This window comes from Nicrophorus vespilloides, unplaced genomic scaffold (genome assembly GCF_001412225.1).
Source record: "Nicrophorus vespilloides isolate i.1.1-1 unplaced genomic scaffold, Nicve_v1.0, whole genome shotgun sequence".
NCBI classification, from domain to species: Eukaryota; Metazoa; Arthropoda; class Insecta; order Coleoptera; family Silphidae; genus Nicrophorus; species Nicrophorus vespilloides.
The window spans coordinates 6023-33285 of record NW_017096192.1 but is presented as its reverse complement, the minus strand read 5'-3'; the positions used below and the strand labels follow the sequence as shown (position 1 = coordinate 33285).

Sequence of the window (27263 nt, the reverse complement as noted above, 5' to 3'; positions counted from 1 at the left end):
ACAATGTTTGTAATTTTTTTTATAAATAATAAATCATTGTTAAATGATTGTTTAAAATTAATATTTTATTAGTGAAATGTTTATATTCTATGAATGAACTAACAGGATTCCTTTTCAAATATTTTTATTGTCTTTAATACATGCAATTTGAGTAACAGGTAGTCATGTAACTTGGTTCATTCAATAATAAAAGATTATTTATCTTAACATATAGATATTGAAGCAATTCAAATGCATGTATTTGCATCATTAGTATGTGGCAGAATTATAATTTTGAATTTTATTTTCTTCATGTTGGTAGCTTTGGAGTTTGATGGCGTGTTGTTGGCAGAACCAGTAAACAAGCGAGCCGCGTTTCCGATATTGCTTCCTTCACTTCGATCCCACAATGGTAAGTACGCGTCTCTTTACGGGTGCTTCGAGAATTCTTCAAAATCCTCGATCATCCTCAACAACGAATTATTTTTCTATCTATAAAAGTATTCCACATCAATCCAAAGATGCGATCGTGCGAATATTTCGCCGTTCCACGATTTCTGCAAGAAATTACGGACGAATCTTTGGAACCTGATCGGAACTTAGCGCAATTCGAAGTTTCATGAAGTGTGTTGTCTTCATTTTAGACTACCAGCAAGAAGAAGACCAGGAAGTTGAGAGGACACGTAAGCCACGGCCATGGTCGTATTGGTAAGTAAATCCTTATTAATTATTTAGTTAACTAATTTCCACTGGAAATTAGGTTAGGTTGTTGTTAAACAATTGAATTTTGAGGGAAGCCATGTTTTTTCACAAGCATGGTCCTTGATTTACATGATGAACTGGTGAACGGGCGGACTTAAATCTCTTTGCAGAATGTTCTATTTAATCTGATATTAATAGAGAAATAAAGAACGTTTCTGCTCACGTTTGTGTGATAGGTATTTATGATATTGGAATTTTTCAGGCAAGCACCGTAAGCACCCTGGAGGTCGCGGTAACGCTGGTGGTATGCATCACCACAGGATTAACTTCGACAAGTACCATCCAGGTTACTTCGGCAAATTGGGTATGAGGAAGTACCATTTGCGCAGAAACCACAGGTGGTGCCCTGCCATCAATTTGGATAAATTGTGGACTTTGGTCACTGAAAAGACTAGGGAAACCTACGAAAACCACCCAGAAGGCAAGGCTCCAGTCATTGACTGCGTCAAAGCTGTAAGTAACGACAACGGCAATATAAAATTATTTAATTTTTCTTTCATGATGAATCAAACTAAAATAGCGACAGGCGGACTTAGCTTTCCCATGCTGATACATGTTTATAACTGATCAAACATAAATATCATGCAATGTCCGTTTGTTTAATATTGTCAACTAGAGATACTTAAATGTGTATGTAATTGTTGCAGGGTTATTACAAGGTCTTGGGCAAGGGCCGCATCCCCAAACAACCGGTTATCGTTAAAGCCAAGTTCTTCTCCAAAACCGCAGAAGACAAGATTAAAGCTGTTGGGGGCGCATGCGTTCTCTGTGCTTAAATTTGTATTTAATTAAAAACTTAAAAGAATATCACGTTTTATACTTTTACATCCATGCAAACTTCCCATTTCCTTTCAACAATATCGTTATTTGCAATACATTTTCTTAAAATGTTGGCTAAATTTCATTAAAATTTACAATTAGGCACTTTGTTGTTAATTTCTTACAAATTATGTAATTTGCAATTATTGCAACTAATTCTAACTACGACAATTGGAAATTAAGAGATAGACTGGTCGTCATCTAAAGAAATATATTTTATACACAAATCGTAACAGGTGATGAATCTTGGTTCTATAAGTTCGACCCGGAAACCAAGCAGCAGCACATGGTATGAAGCGCAGAAAGACTAAATCCTCCCAGTTAAAGGATCACTACTGAAATAAGCAACAACTTTCTTGCGCTCCTGGAATCAACGAACTTGTGATTTCTGGCTGTTACCGAAAATTAAAAAAAATGAGGGAAAAGTCTTCAGTTTCAAACAGATCATTAATTCAGTTAATGACAAACTTGAAAAACTCCAAAATGCCGGTTTCGAGGAATGTTTGATTGAAAATAATGTAGAGAAATTAAAAAATAATGAATATTAAAATAAAATTATTTTTTTGTTTTTTGCCGTCCACCTTAGCGAACTTTTGTTAGTTCGATATAAGTTACGTAAGGAAAAAAAAAGTACGTTGTACAGTTTCTTAGCATTGAATTGTTTCATTAGCAGTACTAGTAGAAGGGCATAAAGAAGTGTTTTGGATTAACTTGCATTCTTATATCCAATTCATTGTTTCCATACTTTTTGACGATTGTTTTATATTTAATATAACTTCAGAACTTTCGCTTGAACACTTTCGTTAAAAAATACTTAGAAACTTACCGTCAGAATTTTTATGTTTTTCTTTACAATTTTACATTTTTTTTCATTGTTTTGAAATATTCCTTTTATAAGTTGTTCCCATATACAGATTTTTTAACTATTATAGCTTAAATATCTTGGAATTTGTTAAATGTACTTTCTATATTAAATCAGAAAAATTAAACATAAGTTTTAAGTTATTATTGTGGAGGTGGAGGTACAGGCATAACTCCCATCAACGGAGGCGGAGGTGGCATGGGGTTGAACATTGGAGGTCTGGGTGGTGGAGGCACCGGCAACATTGGTGGTCCCGGAATGCCGATCATATTGGGCCTTCCTAAAATGGGGCCAGGTTTCTTCGCTTCATTCTTGAAGGCAAACTGCAGGAAAAACTGCTTTGTATCGCGATTCCAATAAGTCCAGAACTTGTTGTCAGTTTTTTCCACTTCCCTGCTTGGGACTTTAAACGCTATCGTCTCGTACGGCTCAGCTGCAAACAGTAAATACTGCCACTTGCGATCTGGAGGCTCCTGCTTCTGCTCATAAGCGGACATGAATCTGTGCCTTGGATATACTTTATCAGCAATTTCTGTAAAACAAGATTTGTTGTAGTCAAGTAGTTTATCTTTATTTATATGATTTTTTTTTACCTGGATAATCAATTTGGAACAACAAACTTTGTTGACCAGTCTCTGGTTCTCGCTGCTTGGTCACCCTGTATCCAGGTCTACCGATTTTAACGAATTTTTTGGGTTCAACCCTGGGTTTTTCTGGGGCCAACAATGTTGGTGCATCTTTGGCCTCCTTTGCAGCTCGTCTGGCCAAGTTTGCTTGATGCTTCTTACCCTGGGTGTGGGCCAAGTAGCTGCCCTCGTTGTTGTGCAAAGTCAGACAGAGTTTACATTCGTACGAACCCAAGTGATTTTTCATAAAATAGGGGTCCTTCTGCAGATCAATCGTCTCCAAAGCCAACTGTCTGAGACGCTCCCTGCGGTCGCGGTTGCTTTCAGACCAGGAGGCGACACCACCGCCTCCCGTCTTTCCACCAGGTCGGTTTTGGAAATCCATTTCACCTTAATCACCTCATCCACTTCTTGCACCACTTTTCAAACACCCTCGTTCCTAATATATAATAACTCAGCGTATGAAAACAATACGTATTAACATAGGTTATGTTTTCTTTCAAAGAAGTTACATTACAAGTTGTAGCAATTGCTAATAGATGGTATTACAAAAAATATAATTATAAAATAGTTAAACGCAAAAATCTCATAAACTCACAAACAAAGGTTAAATTTAGTTAAATTATTAAATACAATTAATATATGTACAAAATAATATTTTATATGTTATTAAAAAAATATTTTTGTCAATCTCACTACTTTAGATACTACTCAACAGATGGCCATCGGTTCGTTCGAAATCCCAACTATATCGAAATCCCGTCGTTCCAAATCCCGACTCGGGATTTGGATATTCCCTGGCATGCAAGGCGCCATGGTGCAAATAAATATCAAGTGCCTATAGATTGGCAAGGGGGGTAATAAATATGTGACAATAAAACATTTTCATTATGGAAGTCCATAATAGCGCCCTTGTTCGGCGCTCAACTTGTTCATCTAGTTACGCCGACCCTAATTATAAAGTCCTTTTGTACTAACTTTTAGGTTCCTATTAGCAACAATAATATTGCGGTAGAATACCATTTGGTGGTAGAAATAAGGTTTCTTCCTTTATATTACCAAATATTAAAAAAATATATTAAACGTGTATTAGATTTTACGTGTATAAACACTAGAGTAATAAGATTCTATTCTTGCGACAAAATGTCGGTTAAGAAAAATAAAAATAATCGGGTGTTTCAAAGAGACCGTATTTGGTCATTATTGTGTTTATAAATTGGGTTCCTCGTGAAAAATAAACAAAATCATATCTGTTAGTTTTGCTGAAACGTGGATGTTTATTTAAAGATTAAAATGTTGTTATCAATAAGAATATAAAATATATATTTTTTAACAGCTGTATGTAGATGGGCAGCATTTCGGGTATTCGCTGTTCTTGTCGAACTTGTCGTATTTGCACTTGGGTGGAAGGTTGACTGAGCTGCAACTGCAAATGGAAAAAGAAAGGACATTCGATTAATAGAATTTGTTTGTTTTGTTTCAGATGAAGACGCGAATCATACCCGGAATAGCTAACTTGACCGTTGGCCAGGCATTCGGCGACTTCGCATACACTTGGGACACTCTTTTTCTGGCCGACGTTCATTTTACCGACCTTCTGCGAGATGCAAGTACCTTTCGCTGCAAAAAAAAAAATAACAAAATCATTAAGAAATTAATAGTACAGTAAAATATGTTGCTTCCTAAGTAGATTTTTGTTGGTTTTAGATGTTGTTCACTTACGTGTGTTTGGAGCCGGTCCTTCGACCGTTACGTATGCGGCGCAGACGGCGATGCCGACGAGCAGAAAGAAAAGTGCGGATTTCATCTTCAGCGGAGGATACCAAAAACTGTTTGAGCCACCGCAGCTGCCCGCAAATCTTTATATATACGAACTGATAAACCTTTCGTGGAATCAAAGGTTACGGCCCAGATTAAATGTTATTGTTTTGCTCTCGAAATATGGATGCTTCTCTTCTCCTTTTTTTTTATCAGGGAATAACTGTGACCCAAAAAGAAAAAAGGCATATAAAATAGAATTGGGAAAAAGTGAAATTTGATGAGATTTCTCGGACTCAGTCGCAGATGATTTTCTTGCAGCACTCTGGAAATGATAACGTTTTATCGGATTCCACGAACTTGCAGTTATCTTGCAGACGTAACAGCTTGCAACTGTAAAAAAGAAATGATTACAATTAAATTGGTTTTGATGATGAAGTTGGTGAAATGAAGTGGGGGTGAAGGTAGCAGCGAGCAGGAAGCTGGAAATACCCTTCGTAATTGATGGTTCCGTCGCTCAGGCAAGTCGCCTCCAAGCATTCGTCCTCCACGAAGCTCTTCTCGCCGTGCTTCAACGTCCCCAAAGGATAACTCTTCGATAAACAATTTCCTTCACCTAAATTCAAGAGAAACGATTATCTTAGCTATAGGTACTTAATTTATCTTTTAATATCTTTATGAAAAAAGTAATACCTGCTTCTGAATTTGATGGCTCGATCATAACATATCCGCAGGATTCGGCAAAGAGCGCCGAAAGCAGGAAGCAGAGCGTCCAATGTAATTGCATTATTTTGAACGAACTGCTATGATGAGGAGAAATTGCGACGGTCGATATATAACTGTAAATTATCGACGATGCAGAGGTCGGAATTATGCCCCCGTCGACTGCAAAGGTTAATCAATATTGCCAATATCTGACAACAACAAACATTATAATTAAAGAAGTGGAAATAGTTCACAAATCTTAAATGGCTGCTACTAAATTGTTTGTTTCTTTTGGTATTGATAGATTCTAATATAAAATGTCGAACATTATTTTTGGTTGATATAATTTATAAATCAGATTCTATGACAAGCTTTTTCTTTTATTATTGGTTATAAATTCACAATGACTATGAACTATAAAAACAGTAAATGTTAATAGTAAATAGATCGAAAATGCAAACTAGTAAACATCAATTAGAACAAATGATGCGATAACGATGTGTTTGATTTGCATAATTAATACGTCGTCATTAATATTATTGACTCGTTTTGAATGTCGATTGCTGCTCTCTAAATTGTCACTATATTACCATTTTCACTTGTATTTCGATTAATATCATATAAAAAATAACTCTTAAAAATCACTTTTTGTTTTCAAACTTTTATTTGCAAATGCAATCAATAGCAAATATATCTAGCAAACATTAATTATTGTTTATTTATGTTTTGTATACATATAATTATTTAAAGATAGAAAAGTCAATGTAATATAAAAATAATTCTTTGATTAGTAAGTTCATTTTTAAATTATCTCTCCCGGTAGAGAGTTTGAAATAATTAAAAAAATTTCATAGAATTTTCTAGCATAAGTTTCTAGCATTCTAATTTTGAGGCCCTAAGTAAAACTGTTTGGTGTCTCCTTGTGAATGCTGTGGATGCGACGAATCCCTAACATTTTAAAATGTCAAAGAGTATTTTCATATCGTATCATATTTGAATTTCATGTAATTATTTCATATATAGTTATTTTAAATTCCAGGCGTCTTTAGAAAATGTTTATAAATAGAATATAATTAATTAAATACATTTTTCAAAAACCAATTTTAGTTATTTTTTTTTCTTGAAATAATATAATAACAAAATCTAAACGAAAATGAATTTTGTTAACATTAACAAAAAAATACGATATTTTCTTTACGATAAATACTTTTTTACAAATATTGTATATGAAGTTTCTGAATTTACATTCATTCGTAAAATGAACATGTATTTTCTATATATGTAAAATAATGTATGTTCTATATTTAATTTGTTGTTCAAATCATCTAAACTCTTCAAATGTTTCAATGTTTTAATAATTGAGTGCAAACATAAATATTGCGCGTAGAAAGCAACTGGTTTTTGTGAAATTTACAATGATTTTAATATAACTGTTAATTTCTTAATCTCTTTTTGAATTGTGTCATTTATTTTCTATTTACGGAAACTAACATCAATTTTAAATACTAATTTGTAACTCTGAAATAGTGAAATTTATAGAAAAAAAAGTATTTAATTTCTGCTTCTTGGATTACATATGAAACGAAAATAAGAATATTTAAAAATAATTTTGAATCCCAATGTCAACAAAAATAACAACAACTATTTCGTCTCAAACAATACAAAATATTATATTTTGGGAAGTAGAATAACAATGTTTTAATTAAAGGATGGTTTTCTATTTATGTTTTATTCTATTCTTGTTATTTTTTTTTAAATAGATCAAAATTTAATATAAATGCAAACTGATATTGCGGTCATTGCTTAAGTAGAATGAACAATTACTAACAATTACTTAATAGATGAATTTGTAGTTGTATAGTTCACAACAGGGGCGCTCAGACTTAAAGCATCGGCGATTTACAATTTATTAAATATTAAGTGAAGTTTTTATAAATTGAATGTAAAAAGTTCAAAAATATAATATGTAATTGATTGATTTGCCATCGACTGTTTGAGTACCCCTGGTCTACAATAATACACATTATATTAATAATTAAATAAGATTGAAATTTAAGTTTTAAAATGAAAAATTGTTGAAAATTTTTTATTAAAATATGATTAGATAATGAAAAATTTTATCGCAAGCTACTGTTGTCTATTCGATAATTACACTAGTTCACAATTACAATGTATATTCAATTAAAATTACTTTTGTTTAAATATTTGCATCAATTTCAATACAGGTATTTACGAATTTGTTCATAAGTCGGCGGAATTTTAAATATTTTATCACTATCATGGTTTTTACTTTTATATATGTTAAATTCCGTATTACTGACAGCATAAATTTGAAAAAATAGATTAAAATAAACAAAATATTTACTTACAAATACTTTTCAATGTAGACATCACAATTATTTAATAAAACCGACAAAAGAAACAAATGCAACAATGTATATATAGTACATCTACAAATTTTAAATTTTTCTGGATAGTTAATTTTTGTATCACTATATATCTTCTTGTAACAAGTTAGAGCTTTTAGAATTTCGTTCGTAAGTCCAGGAGTTCGTAATTGTAAATATTATAGGGCAATAAATATAAATATAAATATCATAATCATTATTACATATTAGTTTTAGATATAGAAGAAGTAGTATAGCAAATAGTATATTAGATTTTTTTTGAAACACTTAACTTTTTTTTAATTTATTATATTTGTATTATTGTATTGAGTTTTTATTTTGTAATTGACTTTGTATTTTGTTCTGCTTCAATAAATATTATTATTATGAATTTTAAATTTCGTATTTAAGTGGACTTACACACCCACGTGGCAAGTTATTAGTTCCGATTTTTGTTTTTATATTCGATAATAATAAGTGGCGGATTATGCATTACGGCAATGAGGTTTAGGGGCCTCAGGTTTTCAAGAAGTTACGAAATGTTTAATAGATGGCACTACAAAAAATATAATACAAAATAATACTACTCCACAGTTCGTCTCGAACAACTGAGTGTACAAGTTCGCAGAGGACGGACAGCTAATTAAAAGGTAGGAGAGATACAATCATTCCCCAATCCGTTTGAGGTAGGATCGTAGGTAGGTGTAGGATCGTTGAGCCCTCTAGGACTGATTCACCCATCATGGGGGAAACTCGGCAGGGGGGACCTCAAAAGAGACTCCTCCTGTTGCCGACCTTATCGATTTCATTGACAACGTTTTGAAGAAAAAAAAAAGCTTTGAATTCGCTAAAAATAGATAAGGCGCTGGTAGAGAATATGTCTCAAGCGTTAGCTTATAAAGATAAGCAAGGCAAAACAGGTCCGATTACGCCCCAGATCTCCGATTTCATCAAGATGCATATAAAATACTCTGGGTGTGATACGATTTTTTTTGCGCCCAAGGACGAAGGGCCGTTCACCGTAAACGTAGAGCCTCAAACAAATAGTACCACATCAATCTGGCCAATGTCAATGGGCAGCAAACTGAAAGCAAAAAGGTTAAGTAATGTAACCAAAGTTGACAGTAGAGGACGCAACAGAGTAGCGGTTACTTTTAACAGCACCAATGCGTTCCACAGGTCGTCTTTCCTATTACAGGAATCGCTGAAAGCTTACATCCCATCCCACCTGCTCAGCTGTAGGAAGATTGTACGGAATATCGAAATAGAATTTTCTGAGATGGAAATATTAGAAGAGATGAGGTGTGCGGACAGTAATAAAATTGCCAAAGTTGAGAGAATCAATAGGAAAGCGACGAACGAGGACGGTGGCTTCGAGTATGTACCCACCAATTCAGTAATAGTGACTTTTTGTGGAAAGAGAATGCCCAAGTCGGTGTATATTTACTACAACAGCAGACCGGTGGAGGTGTTCGTACCAAGGGTCATCCAATGTTTTGGATGTTTACGGTACGGACATACCAAAACCATATGTAAAAGCCCATCTATAAGATGCCTAGCCTACGCAAAAGATCACCCTCTCGATGTGCCCTGACAGAGATGCTCCGGTTTGTCTTCATTGTGGAGGCAACCACATAACCAACGATCAGAACAAGATATTGGCAGAAAGGAAATGCCCGGAATGCCTGCGACAGAAAGCGATCAAATCTAACATGGTGAGCTATCAGTGCTCGTTCTTCGAGGCTGATAAAATGTCGCGACAGAATACCCAGATAAAGACACAATACAGGATCGCTTTTCCGGATACAATTAATAGACAAGACTCGATACCGAGCGACCACCAACAAGAAGTCGTTTGCTCAAGTTGCTCGAACCCGATCTCCCCCAGCTTCTACCATGTTTTCTGTCTCCTCAGCAAGGACCATTGCTTGGGACCACTCCTATGAGCCGGAGGCTCCGAAAAGGAAAAGAATGGGACCAAAATACATAGAGCGAACCAGGAAGGAGCCCAGTCCAAAGGTGCTGGCATATAAACAAACGCCGTCGGAAGAAAACACTGAGAATGAAAATCTCGCCTTAGTAATATTCAAGTTAAATACAGATATAAAAACTAAAGGATACTGACAAAATTCGCGCCTAGGAAGGACAATGGAGAGACAAGTTTGGAGAGTGAGGATTCTTAGCTGGAATGCTAGGTCTCAACATGAACCTCTATCTTAAAAAAGAAATCCACGATCTAAACATAGACATCTTATCCGTAGGGGAAACCTGGATGTCTCCAGGATCTTCTATGTCTACACCAGGATTTAACGCTTATCATGAAGTGCGTCAGGACGACAAGGGAGGGGTTTCCGTCCTGGTCAGGAAAAATCTAAAGGCCAGATGCAGCATACCATCTTTTCTGCATCCCCCGAACGCGCAGTTTGTGCACACGGTCATGGGAGAACTAAAAATAATCTCCTTATATATTCCGCCGAATGTAATTATGGAGAAAGACCGTATGGAAAGAGGTCGTATCTGTTAATGGGAGACTTCAACGCGCACCACCCGTACTGGTGTCACGCTAGGGCTAATAGGAATGGACAGGAGTTGGCGGTTGTCATTGATCAGTACGAGCTAGTCAACATGAATGACATGCTTCCAACCCGTGTAGCTCGGATAACCGCTAATGTGTTGGACCTGGTGTTGGCCTCGAGACCGGCATCGACCAGCGTAACCTCTGAGACTCTCGATGATACCATGGGAAGCGATCACTTTCCTCTGCTGTCATGCTACCATTTTGGAATTCCGACACCGACCATCAGTAAAGTCAACGATAACAGGCTGATCTCGAGGAAGGTGGACTGGTCTGAATACGGAATATTGACGGAGGAAAGATTAGTAAACTTAAGATCGCCAGAGGAGCTCCCTAGAATAATGGTGGACTCTGCGATGGAGATAGGTGGAACTGGTGACCCCCGGGGGAGCCGACAAGCCTCCTTGCCTTTGGTGGGACGTCGAATGCAGTGAGTCCGTAGCGAAGAGGAAAAGGCTGCTTAAGATATACAAACAAACCAAACGGTTCAACCATCTAATTGTTGCCAACCGTCAGATGGCAGATTCGGACAGATGTAGTTGCGGGTCAGTGGGGACGCTGGATCACATCGTCTTTGCATATGAATGCAATTGCTGCATAATAGAATTCCCATGCCCACGTCCATACTGTGTCTCATCCAATCCGAGGACGTTGGCGTCTGCAGAGCAATTCTGAAGTTTATTAAAACATTCAATGCCTCCGTATGATTTAAATTTGTTAATGTTTCTAACTTACATCCTTCCGAGGTCTCTCCAAGAACCTAGGTACTGACCCCGGTTCGAAATACGTTAAATTTTTATGTTCGACTCGTAACCTTTCTTGTTTTTACCTGTCTTGCCGTATCTCTCCTATGTATATATTTTATAGAAGTTAGTTTAAGTTTGGTTTAATAGTTATTTTTTAGTTTCGTTAGAAGAAGTTGTTTATTTTGATTATTTGGGCTGAAGAAAGAAGTTTTGGTTTTATTGGAAAAAGCTGGTTACTTTAATTATTTGGGCGGAAGAAGAAATCCGAAGAATAAGTGTTATTTTGTTTTTTTTTGTGCTTTGACTGAACAGACAGTGGCTGGCTTGTTGGTGCAAAATGCGGAAGCCAAAAATTACACCTAGTTGCGGCGGCCCTGATAAGGTCCTTTTATACTAACTTTTAGGTTTATCTTAGCAACAATTATATTAAGGTAGTATATCATTTAGTGGCAGAAATAAGGTATTAATTTTTGCATTACTAAATATTAGATAAATATATAAAATGTATGCTATTTTTTATATGATTTTTTGTACAATATATTATTATTTCCCTGACAGAAAGACCTACATACAGTCAATAGTCTTTTGTAACAGATCAATTTGTTTTTTTATTTTCTTGTTATATTATGTTTTTTTTTGAGTATGTATTATGATCTGTTACAATAAATGTTGTTGTGTCTTAAATTTTATTAGATATTTGATAAGAAATTAAAGTAATAAAATACAATTCCTGTGACAAAATGTCGCTTAAGAAAAATAAAAAGAATCGGTTATTTGAAAATGATGAAAAATAAACAAAATCATATTTCTTGGTTTTAGTGTAATGTTGATGTTTATTTAAAGATTATTGAAATGTTGTCATTATCAATAATATTACTGAATATATTTTTTTTAACATATGTGTTCAGGGCAGCAATTAGGATATTCCCTGTTCTTGTCGTCTTTGCACTCAGGTGGAAAGTCGACCCAGTTGCAACTGCAAATAGCAAATTAAAAGAGAATTGATTAATAGAATTTGTTCGTTTTATTTCAGATAAAGGCGAGGATCGTACCCGGCAAAGTACACTAGACCGTTGTCAAGGCATTCAGCTTCTTCGCATACACCTGGCACACTCTTCTTCTCGCCGAAGATCATATCACCGACCAACTCCGAGATGCAAGTACCGTTCGCTGCAAAAAATAAATAAAAAAAAAATTAAGAGTAGAGAAAAATATGTTGCTTCATAAGTCCATAAGATTTTTCTTCACTTACGTGTGTTAGGGGCCGGTTCTTCGTACCTCACGTATGCGGCACAGGCGGCAATGCCAACGAGCAGGAGGAAAACTGCAGACTTCATTTTCAGACGAGGTTATCTCGCGGACGCAATAGCTTGCAACTGTAAAAAATGATTACAATTAGATTGGTTTTGATGGTGAAGTTGGTGAAATGAGGTGGGGGAGAAGGTAGCAGTGAGCAAGGAGATGGAAATACCCTTCGTAATTGATGGTTCCGTCGCCCAGGCAAATCGCCTCCAATAATTCATCCTCCACGAAGCTCTAGATGTGCTTCAATGTCCCCGAAGGATTACTCTTCGACAAACAATTTCCTTCACCTAAATTCAAGAGAAACAATTATCTTAGCTATAGGTACAAATATAGCTTTTTATATCTTTATTGCATTAGTTATTAGTTAAATTTAATTAAAAACAAATAATGAAAAATGAGCTTTTGAAGGCTCATATTCGCAGGATTCGGAAATCAATATATATATGTGCTGAATGTGTAAAGAAATAAATATTATAAGGTGTTTAATTAGAGCAGAAAGACCTTTGATTAATAGCCCTTTGCAGCAGTTGAATTTAATTTTTATTATTTTATTGAGTATTTTTTATTGTTGCAATAAATTTCACGTAAACAATAAAACATTAAACTCAGTCCATTTAATATATATATAAATCGAATGTTCTCTTATTGCTCAAGTTCACTGTATTGATTAATTCAATTAAAAACGTAACGCCAATTACGAAATTGAAAATTCGTGTGATAGTTCAAAGCTAAATTAAATTCGAGACTTCTTTAGAAAATATCTATAAATAGAATAAAATTAATAAAATACATTTTTTTAAATCAATTTTAGTTGATAGATAATATTGATTAGGTAATACAATTATTTAATTTTCTGTGCCAATTTCATTAAAAATCTTCATTTTATAATAATTTATTATAGGCAACCAACTTTACTCGAAATATTTATATCATTTTATAATTAGTATTGAAATAATAAAAAATATAAAAGCAATTGAATTTCATTAAAATGAACAAAAAATACGATATTTAATATAAAACAGATAATGCTAAAATAAATACTCTTTATTGTGGTTGTGTATATTTGGTGGTGTACCAGAACTTTAATCTTTCAAATATTATTTAGGAAGTTTCCGTATTAACGTTTATTGGTAAAATGAATATGTATTTTCTATATATGTAAAATAAAGACAAACTAAAGACTTTTGACAAAAGCATAGAATGAAATATAATTGTTTATTAGAATTACCTAAATATTGGTACAAGAGAAATGACCACTTCTGCAAAGTGCTTATTAAGCTTTAAACTCTTCAAATGTGCTAATAATTGAGTGCAAACATAAAATAACTTTTTTTTGTTAAATTTTTTAATCTCTTCTTGAATACTGTAATTTATTTTTAATTTACCGAAGTTTATATCATTAAATTTACACAATTTTAAATACTAATTTGTAACTCTAAAATAGTGAAATTTATGAAAGTAAAAAAAAAGAAGTTAATTTCTGCTTCTTGGATTACATATGAAACCCATTTGAATCCCAATGTCAACAACTTTTTCGTCTCGATCAATACAAAATATTATATTTTATAATGTAGAATAACAATTTTGTAGGCAAAGACAATGATGGTTTCCTATTCACGTTTGCTCGATGTTATTTATTTTTTAATAGTTCACGGTCGTTCACACATTTTGAGTTGCAAAGCAATCACACATGTTTTTAAATCAACAATCTATGGCGAATCCACTTGGAGAGAAATCAACAAAATGTTGGTATTTATATGTAGTTAATAATATACAAAGAGAGAGAGAGAGAGAGATAAAGGATAAAAAAAAACTTGTTGACTGATGAAAGATGATTTGCAAAAGGCGGTGTGCATTAATTTGAAATGTGCGGAGAAACCAGCGTAAACAGTTCGATAAGATTAATGCAAACTTTGATTAATATGGAACCAAAGAGTGTGTTGAGAAATTTAGTCATTCATGTATATTTATCATAATAAAAATATGCATATTTACTACTTGGATTTTGATTTGCATTTGTTGTTTTTGCGATAAAATTGAAAGTAGATCAAATATCAAACTGGTATTGCGTATTAGTATTGTTTAATTAGAAGGAACAATTTTCAATAATATAGAGAAAAAGAGACAATTTACAAAAAAAAAACATTATCACCTTTAAATTAATTATACATTTTCATAATTTAACTAAAAAATAATCAGTAACATTTTGTATAGTCTACAATAGGACACAATATATTAATTAATTAAGGTTAATATTTAAGTTTTAAAATGAAACATTTTATCGCAAGCTACTGCTGTATATTTGATAATTACATTACTTCACAATTAGAATGCATTATTTGCATATATTAGATTGCTTGTTTTCTTTTTATGGCAGACATTACTTTCAGAGATAACTGAAAGATTTAATGTTTTTAATTCACATGTTTAACTCGATTAAATCTTCCTAGTCATAGTATTGATTGTGTGATTCAACGATAAAATTATAGCAACAAAAAATGTTTTCGTCCGATTTGGATTTGATATTAACTTTATATTACTTTTTTTTAATATTTACAACAATTTCAATATTTACTTAACTGAGAAATGTTACGATAATTGTTAATTAATTTCGTGTTAACTGAATGTTTATAAAAAATGGTTTGTAAATATTACAGGACAATAAACATAAATATCATAATCATTATCAAATATTAGTTTTAGATATAGAAGAAGTAGTATAGCAAATAGTCCATAATTCGCCACTGCTAATAATAGTATCAATTGAAATATGGTTCGAGTTTTAAGTGGACGAAAACGAATTGGTTTAAGGTATGAATTGTGGTGTGAATAGAAATACGTTATTCGAATACAATGAGAATGGAATCACATTTACATAACGTGCGCATTATGTAAGCTCGTGCACGCAACGTAGATAATTTGTGGAAATTTGCGCCTGGAATTTGTATTGGTTCGGTTTACCTTGGAACTTAAACGCACCAGATGATGATGGTTAACGATGTTGTCCCAAGGATATGTATGGGCTCTTGAGGATAAGTGCAAAACGCATGCGTGCCGCACTTATCAATCCAACAAAAAAAAAATAGAAAATACTCCGGGAGCGCTCTCTTAATAATATTTATCCGGCATCTGCAAAAGCGTGCGGAGCGTTCTTTTTTGGTTTCACAAGATTTGCGTGCGCGAAAGCGTGGTTATACGACGAGATGTCTTTGGTGGGAGCCGTTTGCAGGAACGTCCTCAGGAGGAGACCTCTTCGGAGGATACGACAGCTGCAGGAGTTCTCGACGATGACTACGACGAAGGATTTCGTCGTGTCTTCTTCGGTTCCGGACGTCCACATTCCGGATGTCCCAGTGCACGAGTACGTCTGGAGCAACTTTGATAGATGGCACGATAAAATCGCTGTGGTGAGTAATTAAGCCACCTGAAGTGGCCATAAGTCATTCTTAATGAAAGCCGCGAAACAACAGGTTTATTTTATGTTCGCCGCATTAAAATTACTTGCAAGAAGAAAAAAATAAAATATATATATATATTCGCGAGAGTGGAAACCATAAGCAAACCATTGTTTCGTGCAACAATTACGCGTTTCTTGAATAGGCGTAATAAATTCAAGTAATTGAATTTTACCTGTAAACATTTAACAATAACAAATAAACGTCTCAACGTTGATTGCGAAGTATAATTAAAAAATCTGCACGTAAAGTAAATTGAAGTGAATTCCAAAAAAAAAAGTTCAAACTTAACATTTCACTCCTCTCTATTTTTAAATGTTCATCCGCATTTATCGCATGGGCACATCTGCATTCCATGTGTGTCCACAAATTCAGAATTACCGCATTTTTCCTCTAATATCTATGATTTTTTTCATTCTTCGAAGGGTGGGTAAAAGTAAAAGAATTTAACTGCAACTTCATTACCATCTAAACAAATAATAATTTACTTCAAGTTATCTTGATTTATAATCAAATCTATGTTAAATTTAATACAATTTTATTTCCCCTATTAAAAGTTAAAAATAATTTATCAAATAGTATTATTGTATTTACATATCTCGTTATGGAAATCCAATATTGCTAGCATATGTTATTCATTTCCTTTGTTTATGTAATATTTATCGTACGGAAATTGATACAATTTTATTTACACCTATTTACGTAATAACTTGAATGGTTCGAATAATCATATTACTACTCAAATATACAAATGAATTTATTACATTTTGCAAGGTTTTTAAAAATTAATGAAATATCCATTTTTGATTTATTATAAAAACATTTAATTTAATAATTAACTTTATATTCATTCAGTTTTTTCCATGAATTCTAACAAATGTTATAAAAGCTATATATGTATGCTATTAATGTTTACGATTGTTTTAATGGATATTAGAAATTGCATAATAAAATGATTCGTCATGTATGATTAGGGTTATAGTAATTATTTCGTGTTCTAGGTCAAATAGATTATAAGTCATAATCCTATCCATTTATTGCTGGATAAGATTAACCCTTTTATTACATTACTTAATGATTTTTTTAAACTAATTTATTTTTTAAATATTAAGCTTGAATTTAATTTAAAATTTAATTCAAATTAATAGTTTCAAGATGATTCCAAAAAATGACTCCTAGATAATTGAAGTTTTTGAAAATGCATCGAAAAAATCTATGAAAATTCCAGTCTTGAAGATGAATCTAATAAAATAAAAAAAAACAATTTAAGATAATTCAAAAATTAATTAAAATTTAGGAGAATTTTTAAAGATTAATGAAAAAAATAACTAAAATCTAGGATAATTCGTTTTTTTGAAAAAGAAAAAAAAAATAACTACAATTTTAGATGTTTTCATATCGAAAAGTTCATTGAAATTCAGAACAATTCAAGTTTTTTGAAACTTGATGGAAAAATTAATTAAAATTTAGGAGAATTAAAGTTTTTAAAGATTAATCAAAAAAATAACTAAAATCTAGTATAATTCGTTTTTGTGAAAATGAATAAAAAAATAACTACAATTTTAGATGTTTTCATATCGAAAAGTTCATTGAAATTCAGAAAAATTCAAGTTTTTTGAAACTTGATTGAAAAATTAATTAAAATTTAGGATAATTCAAGTTTTATAAAGAAAAAATAAACAAAATCTAAGATTATACAAGTTTTAGAATATTCAGAAGCAATCAATATTTCATAGACATACCAGATTACGCTTTATCAGTGGATTATACAAGTTTTTCGTTATCTGCGACACTCAATCATCTATTTGCGATTATTGCAGGAAGACGGCTGAAATGTTTTTTTTGTTCTTTTTATTTTCGCAAATCATACATATTAATTGCGTCTATCCAAAACGGCCGAATCATTCGGTGATAACGAAAATAATCAAACAATTTCAACAGAATGATGTTGTTATTTAACAACAAAGTAAAAGTATATATCACGGCCTGAAAATTGCTTAAAAAATGTTGGCCATTGACCTCGAAATTCTATAGTCGCGCGAGTTTGTATTTAAAAAAATATATAATAAGATACGGTAATCAAGGTTTCACACGTTCTCGATAAAAAAGAAAGAGAGAGAGAAAATGTAAATATTATAGAGCGATGTTTTTGTTGGTGTTTACGTTTTGGCCGGACATTAATTAATTTTGTCAATAAATATGAGAATCTAGAGTGTGTAGAAACGGCGCGAAGGTTGGAGTGTTTATTTAGGAACTCGATGTCATTATCGTCTCCGCTGTCGCTCGAGGACTGAATCCAAACGGTAACACGAGGATTACCGAAATTCATGTAGACTTAATTATAATATAATCTAATTGGTGGTTTGAGGAAGGGGATTGTTGAATAACAATAATAATAATCATAATGATAAAACACATGTCCGAATCCATTAAAAGCGGATCAAAGTGTTCCGATCCGCACGCAATCCGCTCCAAGCCCCCTTATATATTTTATCTTTAGCTATGTTTACTCTGCAAATGGAGACAATTTTAATTGAAAATTTGTAGTATATTTTACAATATTTTTAGATATTTTATATATAGATATTAAAGATAATAGTTTAAAAAATCGGATGACCCTAAACAAATTTCCGTGTTAAAATTGAAATAAAAAAGTATGCGTGAAGCAATATCTTCTATTTATTGATTTTCGTAGTATTATCAGTTTTTCTGTAATAAGCTGATAAAATTCCAGGTAGAAAACTAAATATCGGATTTACACGATTAATTTAATTAATGCAATACTAATAAATTTTAGAATATAAACAAAATATCAGTAGTATGAGAGGTTAAAGAAAACGTATCTTTGCATGTTTCTGAAATGGAAAAACACAAGTATTGTTTGGTGATAAAATTATTTGTTATAGAAGGTTTATCGGCCACATAAATTCATACCAATCTGCTCGTTAATTTCTAGCTATCTACAGATGGATTTTAGAATTATCATCAGAAAACATTCAAAAAGTCCATGATATAGTATTAAATGATATATGAGTGAAAGTGCTCGAAATAGCTCATGCCATAAGCATTTCAACAGAATGGGGTTCCATATGTTGCATGTGAATTAAAGATGAAAAAGTTCTGTAGAAGGTAGGTGCCTCATTTGATAACAATTGATAATAAACTCATTCTCAAGCGTCTTTGGATCGTTTTAAAAAGAATAAAACCAATTTTGTTCATCGATTCATAACTATGGATGAAATTTGGATTCAACACTACACACCAGAGAAAACCTACACACAAGAAAAATTGAAACAATGGATCAAGTTTACCAAAGGAGGTAAAAATTGTGCAAAAGGAATTTTGTTAATAGATTATCTTGAAAGAAATAACTCAGAATATTGTATAGAAAAAAACAGTGAAAAAAGACCTTGTTTGCAGAAAAAAAGAAAATAATTAATCCACCATAGTCGCTAGATTTAGTTCCATCAGACTAGTGTGAATAGATACAAACCTGAAAAAAAAATCTTTATAGGAATCGTTTTTCGTTAATTTAAGAAGCAATTGACAGTTATTTTGTACAAGGAGATTATATAAAATAATTTATGAACCATAAAACTCGTTTCTTTCCTTTCATTTTCAAAAGTTTCGTATATTTGATATTTTCTTCTATCACACAATAATTTGCTAAATTTCTGAAATATCTTTTTATAATTTAACAATGTGCTTTATTGTCGTTTCAGGAATGTGTGGAGACGAGCAAAAGGTACACGTACGCTGATATCCATCGGATGGCGCACAACTTGGCCGGTTTTCTACAGAAGAACGGATTGGGAAAGGGCGATACTGCCGCCATTGTCCTTCCAAACGTGCCCGAATATTTCGTGGCTCTCCTCGGCATTATGCAAGCGGGCCTTACAATCACAACGATAAATCCCATTTACACCTCAGGTACTTGATTAACGACTCTCATCCTACAGCCATAACCATTTTCACCCATTAACATTGCACAACAAACGCAAGAGGATTAAACCCTCATCCGCCCTGAATACATCCCATCCCCAGAGTTGTTCATTTTTTTATTTTCTGATCGGCATGGAAACAATGCTGCTTCGGAGATCCCATCATCGTTTCACTCCATCGACCAGACACAAACATTTACAGAACATTAACATAATCCTTCGAACATTCTGATTTACATTAAAAAAATAATTTTCGGTAGTCACATAAGCTATGTGAATAGAACTAAACATTTCTCAGAGCAATTTAACAAAATTTTAAATTATCAGAGAGTCTAATATTTAATTTTTTACTTCAAACAATAATGAAAATATATTACATTTTCTAGTAAAAAAATATATATTTTCTAAATGTGTTTGTTTGCATTTAATGATCATAATTCTCATTGAATAGTTAAATATCAATTAATTGTACAATTATGTTATTTATGCAGATGAAATTAAGAAACAGCTGATGAGTGCAAATGCCAGGATGGTCTTCACCATGACCGATCTGTTTCCAACTGTGAATACTGCCGTAAATTGTATTCCTAACGTTAAAGTACCTATCGTTACCATCAACTACACGGTTCGTTCTATTTCTCTTATTTAATTGTTTCGAATCATCTAACGATTCCGATTTTCAGTAGCAGCAGCAGACGAATCCCGCTGGAACCATCAAATTCGAAGAGACCTGTTCCACTCGGTACGACATCAAGGATCCTCGTTGGGAACCAAACGATGTCGTCCTTCTTCCTTACTCGAGCGGCACTACGGGTCTTCCCAAAGGAGTCCAGCTCACGCACAAGAATCTTGTCGCTAATTACAAATTAACTTCAGTACCTGAATTCAAGCTCAACGTAGATACTCACGGTTTGTAACAAATATTGGTTTTGTTTATTTGGAACAAAAATCTAATTGTAATTTGTAGGTGATGTTCAAGATGTCGTTCCTATTATATTGCCGATGTTCCATATGTATGGGCTCGGCGTTGTCGGTTTGTCGATGTTTGCTCAAGGTGTAAAATTTACCACTCTAGCAAAATTCAATACACAACTCTTCTCCAAATTACTCCACCAATACGACCCAACACTTCTGTACATAGTTCCACCAATCAGTGAGTATATTATAATTATATTAATTTGTATACGTTAATGTACGGAAATAGTAATAGTTGATTTGGGAAATCATACAAATTAAACAAAATTTACGCCTTATCGTCTATGAAACGTACAATTTGAGGTAGGCTGAAATTGTATATTAGAAAAATAATTAGTTGACGATTTGTACGAAAAATTGTAGAAATCATCTGATGTGGAAAAATATAGTAGACCCAAATCGGATCCTTTCGAAACTTCAAATAATTTGTTAAATAATACTTGCAAGACCAAATAGAGTTGCCTATATAAATTGTGATTCATATAAATAATGCGTTTCTATCAATTGACGATTGTTTGTTTTTGCAGTTTTGATGATGCTGAATAATCCTGAATTCGAAATTGAGAAGAACAGATCTTTGAGATCTGTGGTGTCTGCTGCGGCGCCACTAGGTGCTGCGGACATCAACCGTTTTCAGGACAGGACAAGCGACAGGATTCACCTGTTGCAGATCTACGGGATGACGGAGTGCGCGCCGCTCAGCCACCACCAGTCATTCCTCCTAAAGGATGGCATCAAAATAGGTGGAAGCGGTATCGCTCTTCCAAACACTCACTGCAAAATTGTCAACGTCGACGACCCTGACTGCATCGGATTGGGTCCGAACACTAGCGGTGAGCTGCTCATTAAAGGACCCCAAGTGATGAAAGGTTACTATAACAACGATAAAGCCAACAAGGACATATTCGTTGGAGACGGATGGTTGCGGACGGGCGACATTGCACATTACGATGAAGACGGACACTTCTTCATCACCGATCGACTGAAGGAGCTGATCAAGGTGAAGGGATTCCAGGTGGCTCCAGCGGAACTCGAGGAGCTTCTTCGAGATCATCCGGACGTTAAAGATGCTGCTGTTATCGGTGTGCCGGACGAGAGGAGCGGCGAAGTTCCGAAAGCCTTTATCGTGTTTCGCGACACCTCAAAGTCTTCCATCGAAGATCTGCACAAGTACGTCGCAGAGAAAGTTGTCAAGTACAAGCAATTAACCGGTGGCATCGTTGTTCTGGATCAAATACCCAAAACCGCATCCGGAAAGATTCTCAGAAGGGAATTGAAAAAAATGTAAAAATTGTTTTCTCTAAAATTCTTTAATTATGTATGTTTAAATACAATTAGGCTTAATGTGCATACATTTTATAAATCACTTTTGTACAATAAACTATATCATATACTAAAAACTGATTTATTTTTCTTGAAATTGATTAAGCTACCTTATTTATTTCTTTTTTTACTGACGATAATACATCATAATTAGTTTATTTAAATCAATTACTATATTTAATTAATTTATTTAATATATCTGAAGTAAAAGCAACTGTAATTGTGATTAAATAATTTTTCTATTTTTTTTTCTTATAAATGCACGAAAACGAAAATTTTATTTCTGTTTTGTCTGATTTATAATCTAATTGAAATAATATGAAAAAAAATTGTTGATAACTATTTAAAAGAATTACAATATTTTAAGCTTTTTCATGTTGCTATAACTGTTTTCATACTTCTAATATAAAAAAATATCATATATATTAACTATTGTAAGTAAATCCAATATATTTTTTTTTGTGCAATTATTATTTCAGCCAAACTTATGATTTTTTCAAAATATATTATTGAAACTTTGCTGATAATTTCATTATAAAAATAAACTGAGATTAAAAGTGTATTGCACTTGATTTTCTTGAATCTCAGATTATTGTTGAATTATCTTTAATTATGCATTTAGCCTTAACGTGTGCACTTAAATAAATATTTATCACCTAATAAACTTCAAAACAATTCTTTTAATTTCATGCGAATTAATCTTCTTTCATATCTTTCTATTATTATTATTGCAAACATTTGAACGTAAATAATATTAGCGCAATATTTAGTTTGTTTTTATATAATCTAAATGAATCATGAATCTAAATCAATCAAACAAATTATACCGATGACTAATAAATTTAAAAAAAAATAACAATATTTTTATAGATCGTCAGTATTATTATATAGTATGTAAACAACATATGAATATACTTGATTTAAAATGATACTTTTATGTATTTGTTTTTGAAGCCAAATGATTTCTTTACAGTTATAATAAATTAAATGTGTAATACACAAATTATCCGTGAATTCTAATAATTTATTATTTAAATTATATGTTATATATTTTAAGAATACAAATATTTTTTCAAATTTAAAAGCGAACATTCTTTCCAATTTAATGCGTGTTTTACGATTTGTTTCATAGATAATTAAATTAATTACAAATTCAGTTTAAAACAATCGTAAAGTTTTACATCCCTATCAAAATAGATCTGAACCGGTTATTTCTATTAATTAAACTTTATCGTAAACAATAAACTCTTGTAAAATCGGTTTGATATTTGTATCTATTCGATAATTATTGCGATTTCTACAATTTTGTTGTTTACCAGTTAAAATAAAAATGATGAAAAACAATGTGTTGATAAAAACGTAATGTGTAAATGAAATGTATCTTTTAAATGTCAAGGTCATCAAAATTTCGAAACTAAACATCTTCAAATCAAATTTGTTCTGTTTGGTAAATAATTGAATTTGCGATGTGGAAATTTTCTAGTTTGAGTTGAACGGTTTTATACTATTTTGTTACTAAATTTCGAGTCCTATAAGTTATCTATTCAAGATAGAGTCAAGAAGAAAACAAACAGTGCTTTGATTACATACAAAATGACTTGCGCATTTTTAGTCGATACTAAATCAATGGAAACTTGAAGATCTTTTTATCACTTTCGAGCGTTGTTTGTGCGCCTGTCACGTCTAAATAGGACACAAACATGTATAAATACTGGAGACAAGTCGATCTCGAACTGAGGTATTAAAATGTCGTTCAGAAGTGCAGTTAGGAGCGTAATTAGAGGCAAGAAGAGTCAACTGGAGGCACGAAGACTGTATTCCATCAGTCACGAAGTTTCTTCACCAGTGGAGGATATCAAATTACCTAATCTTTTTCTGCATGAATACGTACTTAATGATATACACAAATGGCATGATAAGATCGCGGCTGTCGGTATCTTTAACACAATCGCTTCTTGATTTTACTAATTGCGAAATGGTTTGCAGGAATGCATCAACTCTAAACGGAAGTACACTTATGAAGAGATCAACAGGAAAAGCGATTCTTTGGCAGGATTCCTGCAGAAATGCGGAATACGAAAAGGTGATGTGGTCGCTGTCGTCCTGCCCAACGTACCCGAATACCTTATTTCTTTGCTAGGAATAAGCAAATCCGGATCAACCGTCACCACCATCAATCCCATCTATACTTCAGGTATTTCTAGTTAAAACGATTTAAGCGTACTCAACTAAACACGATTTGGTTTATTAGACGAAATCCAGCGACAGCTTGTCAATTCGGGAACTAAATTGGTCATTACCATGACGACCCTTCATCCAATCGTAAAGGACGCAACAGACAATGTTCCTAATAGCAACATTTCAATTGTTACAATAAATCACAATGTAAGTTCATATTTTTCAATATTACAAACCATATAGCATATTTATTGCTAAGAAAATACAAATATTTTAATTTCAACAACGATAAATTAGTCTTAAAGTTCATTTTTTAAGCTAAATTTTAATTATTAAAATAAAAATTACTATAAGTGCATAGTCTGTAAATCTAATTGATTTTTTTTTTCAAATTTTGTAACAAAATAAATATCTAGTATATTTATTTGAAAATGTATTATTATATTTACAAATATCTTTGTAATTCTATTTCTGTTATATATCTTTATATTAAACTTTCATTTCTATATTAGATATTCAAAATTAAATGGTTTCCGATTTATAAGTTTAAAATTATTATTTTCAAATAAAATATTTTTACTTATATTTTGAATAAATAATAAACACTATGTGGAATATAAACTATTTTTTAATAGATTGATTTGATTTTGACTTTGTTTCTATCCTTGTAAGTACTCATTGGATGAAGATTGAAATGTTCATATTTGATATAAATATAAAGAATAAGTATAAAGAACATATGAAATTTGAAAATATAGATATACTAAATTATACACTTTTCGTTTTGTGAAGGAATCTGATTCGACGCCAGAAGGATGTGTGAATTTCTTCGAAGTTTGCGAGTTAAATTTGGAAGTGAAAGATCCAAATTTGAGCTTGGACGATGTAGTTATTTTGCCATATTCCAGTGGGACTACAGGTTTACCGAAAGGTGTGAAAATCACACATAGAAATTTAGTATCAAATATTGCTCAATCTAACACACAAGGACTCAGATATAATACTGAAACGACAGGTGATTGAGAAGAATTATAATTCTATAAAAGTTTCTCACTAAAATTATTTCAGGTAACAACCAGGATATAATTCCGTTAGTTCTACCATTATTCCATATCTACGGTTTATCGAGTATTGGATTTACAAAATTGTCCAGAGGTTGCAAATTAGTAACAGTTCCAAAATTTAACACAGATAGTTTCTCCAAATTGCTACATCAATGTTCCCCAAACTTGCTCTTTGCTGTACCACCAATGGTCCTAATGCTTCTCAACAATCCGCAGTTGCAATTGGAAAAGGTTTCTTCGTTGAGGAGTATAATTTCGGGGGCGGCGCCTTTGGGTTCTGAAGATATTTGCAGGTTAAAGGAGAAAACTGGAGGAAAAGTGAACCTGATGCAGATGTATGGTTTAACTGAATGCTCACCAGTGACGCACAAACAGAGCACAGATCTGAAGAATGGGATAAAAGTAGGTGGAAGCGGCTTTCTGCTACCCAACACCAAAGCGAAGATAGTGAAGATTGATGACCGAGATTGCGTAGGGTTGGGTCCAAATGAGAGCGGAGAGCTACTCATCAAGGGTCCGCAAGTCATGGCAGGATACTTGAATAATCCGGAAGCTGATAAGGGGATCTTCGTGGAAGGTGGATGGATGAGGACAGGGGACATTGCTAATTACGACGAAGACAATCACTTCTTTATTACCGATCGTTTGAAGGAGTTGATCAAGGTGAAGGGATTTCAGGTAGCGCCGGCAGAGCTGGAGGAACTACTGAGAGGACATCCTACTGTGCAAGACGCTGCTGTCATCGGAATCCCCGACGAGAAGCACGGAGAATCCCCAAAAGCCTTCGTCGTCCTCAAAAAAGGTTCAAATACTTCAGCCGAAGACATTTCCAAGTACGTAGCTGAAAAGGTCGTCAACTACAAGCAGCTGACCGGTGGAGTGGTATTCCTCGAAAGCATCCCCAAAACCGCATCCGGAAAGATATTGCGCAAAGATCTAAGAAACTACTAGAAATAACTTACTTTTGTAACAAAGGATCGTCTGTCCGTATCGTTATTCAACATTAGTTCGATTTCTAAGCATAGATATCGCTTTCGCAAAACTGACAAACACAAACCATAGATAGTCACAGCACACTTTGTCCAACAAACTTGCTTTTTATTTGTACGTACAAAAATCGAACACTCAGTAATCTCGGATCGTTACAGAAGTCATTAAATTAAAGTCGCAGCCGCACGCAAACGACGCCTTCTGTATTATATTCTTATTTATATATACACGTGCACAGCAAGAAACAACGTCTCTCCACTTTAGTTAAGCATTAAATTTGGAAATTAGTTTTTCGTGAAAACAAGAACGGTAAAATTCAAGTGTTTTCAGGAGTTTTCGAGTTTTCGAACATCGTAAAACGGCGTTTTGCGGGGCAACGGAACGGGCGTCGCGGTTATTTTCTAACTCTTATGGACAAGTTCACTTAGTTTGATTAAAAATAGACCTTCGGGACTTCTCCATCGCCTGTTCGGGCATAGATTTCAGATGAAAGATTTATTCTTCAACTCTCTCTTTCTCCCCATAAATATTAAGTATAAGTGAACGAAACCTAATCTAAATATGGAAGTTTCAGAGTAAATATATTATTTTAAAACATGATTTACGAGAAATATCATATTTACTTTTTTTTTACCTTTTACAGCAAAGTCAATATATAATATGTATACATTTATTTCTTATACTAATTATTAATCACTTTTAGATCTATAATATAAAATTATGAACTAAGAAAATAATATTCGAATTTTTAGCCAAAAACGAAAACATTTGAAGTTTTAATTAATTTTACCATTTTATATTATAATTACATAA

At 33.0% G+C, this 27263-nt stretch overlaps 6 protein-coding genes across 6 annotated transcripts; 3 read left to right on the top strand and 3 right to left on the bottom strand.

Moving 5' to 3' along the window:
• Positions 1 to 345: 345 nt before the first annotated feature.
• On the top strand, positions 346 to 1546 carry LOC108569970 (60S ribosomal protein L27a). The gene is made up of 4 exons (XM_017931769.1): positions 346 to 391; positions 624 to 687; positions 944 to 1194; positions 1389 to 1546. Exons 1-4 carry the CDS (start codon positions 389 to 391, stop codon positions 1515 to 1517), a joined length of 447 nt encoding a protein of 148 aa, XP_017787258.1. The 5' UTR covers positions 346 to 388; the 3' UTR covers positions 1518 to 1546.
• Positions 1547 to 2498: 952 nt separating this feature from the next.
• Positions 2499 to 3572, bottom strand: LOC108569965 (splicing factor 3A subunit 2). The gene is made up of 2 exons (XM_017931760.1): positions 3016 to 3572; positions 2499 to 2954 (listed from the first exon to the last, which is right to left on the bottom strand). Exons 1-2 carry the CDS (start codon positions 3431 to 3433, stop codon positions 2566 to 2568), a joined length of 807 nt encoding a protein of 268 aa, XP_017787249.1. The 5' UTR covers positions 3434 to 3572; the 3' UTR covers positions 2499 to 2565.
• A 725-nt stretch (positions 3573 to 4297) lies between these two features.
• LOC108569975 lies at positions 4298 to 4938 on the bottom strand. Its single transcript, XM_017931774.1, has 3 exons — positions 4771 to 4938; positions 4551 to 4668; positions 4298 to 4474 (listed from the first exon to the last, which is right to left on the bottom strand). Exons 1-3 carry the CDS (start codon positions 4853 to 4855, stop codon positions 4378 to 4380), a joined length of 300 nt encoding a protein of 99 aa, XP_017787263.1. The 5' UTR covers positions 4856 to 4938; the 3' UTR covers positions 4298 to 4377.
• A 151-nt stretch (positions 4939 to 5089) lies between these two features.
• LOC108569974 lies at positions 5090 to 5730 on the bottom strand. Its single transcript, XM_017931773.1, has 3 exons — positions 5500 to 5730; positions 5299 to 5422; positions 5090 to 5199 (listed from the first exon to the last, which is right to left on the bottom strand). Exons 1-3 carry the CDS (start codon positions 5591 to 5593, stop codon positions 5103 to 5105), a joined length of 315 nt encoding a protein of 104 aa, XP_017787262.1. The 5' UTR covers positions 5594 to 5730; the 3' UTR covers positions 5090 to 5102.
• A 9920-nt stretch (positions 5731 to 15650) lies between these two features.
• On the top strand, positions 15651 to 22295 carry LOC108569973 (4-coumarate--CoA ligase 1-like). Its single transcript, XM_017931772.1, has 6 exons — positions 15651 to 15931; positions 19702 to 19909; positions 20412 to 20545; positions 20607 to 20829; positions 20888 to 21073; positions 21423 to 22295. The coding sequence occupies exons 1-6, from the start codon at positions 15728 to 15730 to the stop codon at positions 22181 to 22183; spliced, it is 1716 nt and encodes a 571-aa protein (XP_017787261.1). The 5' UTR covers positions 15651 to 15727; the 3' UTR covers positions 22184 to 22295.
• Positions 22296 to 23887: 1592 nt separating this feature from the next.
• Positions 23888 to 27050, top strand: LOC108569964 (4-coumarate--CoA ligase 1-like). The gene is made up of 5 exons (XM_017931759.1): positions 23888 to 24147; positions 24205 to 24412; positions 24470 to 24603; positions 25189 to 25411; positions 25465 to 27050. Exons 1-5 carry the CDS (start codon positions 23965 to 23967, stop codon positions 26409 to 26411), a joined length of 1695 nt encoding a protein of 564 aa, XP_017787248.1. The 5' UTR covers positions 23888 to 23964; the 3' UTR covers positions 26412 to 27050.
• Positions 27051 to 27263: the final 213 nt, after the last annotated feature.

What these genes read in the sequence shown, in the direction of transcription:
- LOC108569973 (XM_017931772.1), top strand. Translation starts at nt 15,728, where the DNA reads ATGTCTTTGGTGGGAGCCGTTTGCAGGAACGTCCTCAGGAGGAGACCT. An exon ending in TCGTTACCATCAACTACACG is followed by an intron (nt 20,546 to 20,606) that starts GTTCGTTCTATT and finishes GATTTTCAGTAG; the next exon opens with CAGCAGCAGACGAATCCCGC. An exon ending in GTACATAGTTCCACCAATCA is followed by an intron (nt 21,074 to 21,422) that starts GTGAGTATATTA and finishes TTGTTTTTGCAG; the next exon opens with TTTTGATGATGCTGAATAAT.
- LOC108569965 (XM_017931760.1), bottom strand. Translation starts at nt 3,433, where the DNA reads ATGGATTTCCAAAACCGACCTGGTGGAAAGACGGGAGGCGGTGGTGTC. An exon ending in GTTCCAAATTGATTATCCAG is followed by an intron (nt 2,955 to 3,015) that starts GTAAAAAAAAAT and finishes CTTGTTTTACAG; the next exon opens with AAATTGCTGATAAAGTATAT.
- LOC108569964 (XM_017931759.1), top strand. Translation starts at nt 23,965, where the DNA reads ATGTCGTTCAGAAGTGCAGTTAGGAGCGTAATTAGAGGCAAGAAGAGT. An exon ending in CAATCCCATCTATACTTCAG is followed by an intron (nt 24,413 to 24,469) that starts GTATTTCTAGTT and finishes TTGGTTTATTAG; the next exon opens with ACGAAATCCAGCGACAGCTT. An exon ending in TTGTTACAATAAATCACAAT is followed by an intron (nt 24,604 to 25,188) that starts GTAAGTTCATAT and finishes CGTTTTGTGAAG; the next exon opens with GAATCTGATTCGACGCCAGA.
- LOC108569974 (XM_017931773.1), bottom strand. Translation starts at nt 5,593, where the DNA reads ATGCAATTACATTGGACGCTCTGCTTCCTGCTTTCGGCGCTCTTTGCC. An exon ending in GCCATCAAATTCAGAAGCAG is followed by an intron (nt 5,423 to 5,499) that starts GTATTACTTTTT and finishes TCTTGAATTTAG; the next exon opens with GTGAAGGAAATTGTTTATCG. An exon ending in GGAACCATCAATTACGAAGG is followed by an intron (nt 5,200 to 5,298) that starts GTATTTCCAGCT and finishes TCTTTTTTACAG; the next exon opens with TTGCAAGCTGTTACGTCTGC.
- LOC108569975 (XM_017931774.1), bottom strand. Translation starts at nt 4,855, where the DNA reads ATGAAATCCGCACTTTTCTTTCTGCTCGTCGGCATCGCCGTCTGCGCC. An exon ending in AGGACCGGCTCCAAACACAC is followed by an intron (nt 4,669 to 4,770) that starts GTAAGTGAACAA and finishes TTTTTTTTGCAG; the next exon opens with CGAAAGGTACTTGCATCTCG. An exon ending in GGTCAAGTTAGCTATTCCGG is followed by an intron (nt 4,475 to 4,550) that starts GTATGATTCGCG and finishes TTCCATTTGCAG; the next exon opens with TTGCAGCTCAGTCAACCTTC.
- LOC108569970 (XM_017931769.1), top strand. An exon ending in CCACGGCCATGGTCGTATTG is followed by an intron (nt 688 to 943) that starts GTAAGTAAATCC and finishes GGAATTTTTCAG; the next exon opens with GCAAGCACCGTAAGCACCCT. An exon ending in TCATTGACTGCGTCAAAGCT is followed by an intron (nt 1,195 to 1,388) that starts GTAAGTAACGAC and finishes TAATTGTTGCAG; the next exon opens with GGTTATTACAAGGTCTTGGG.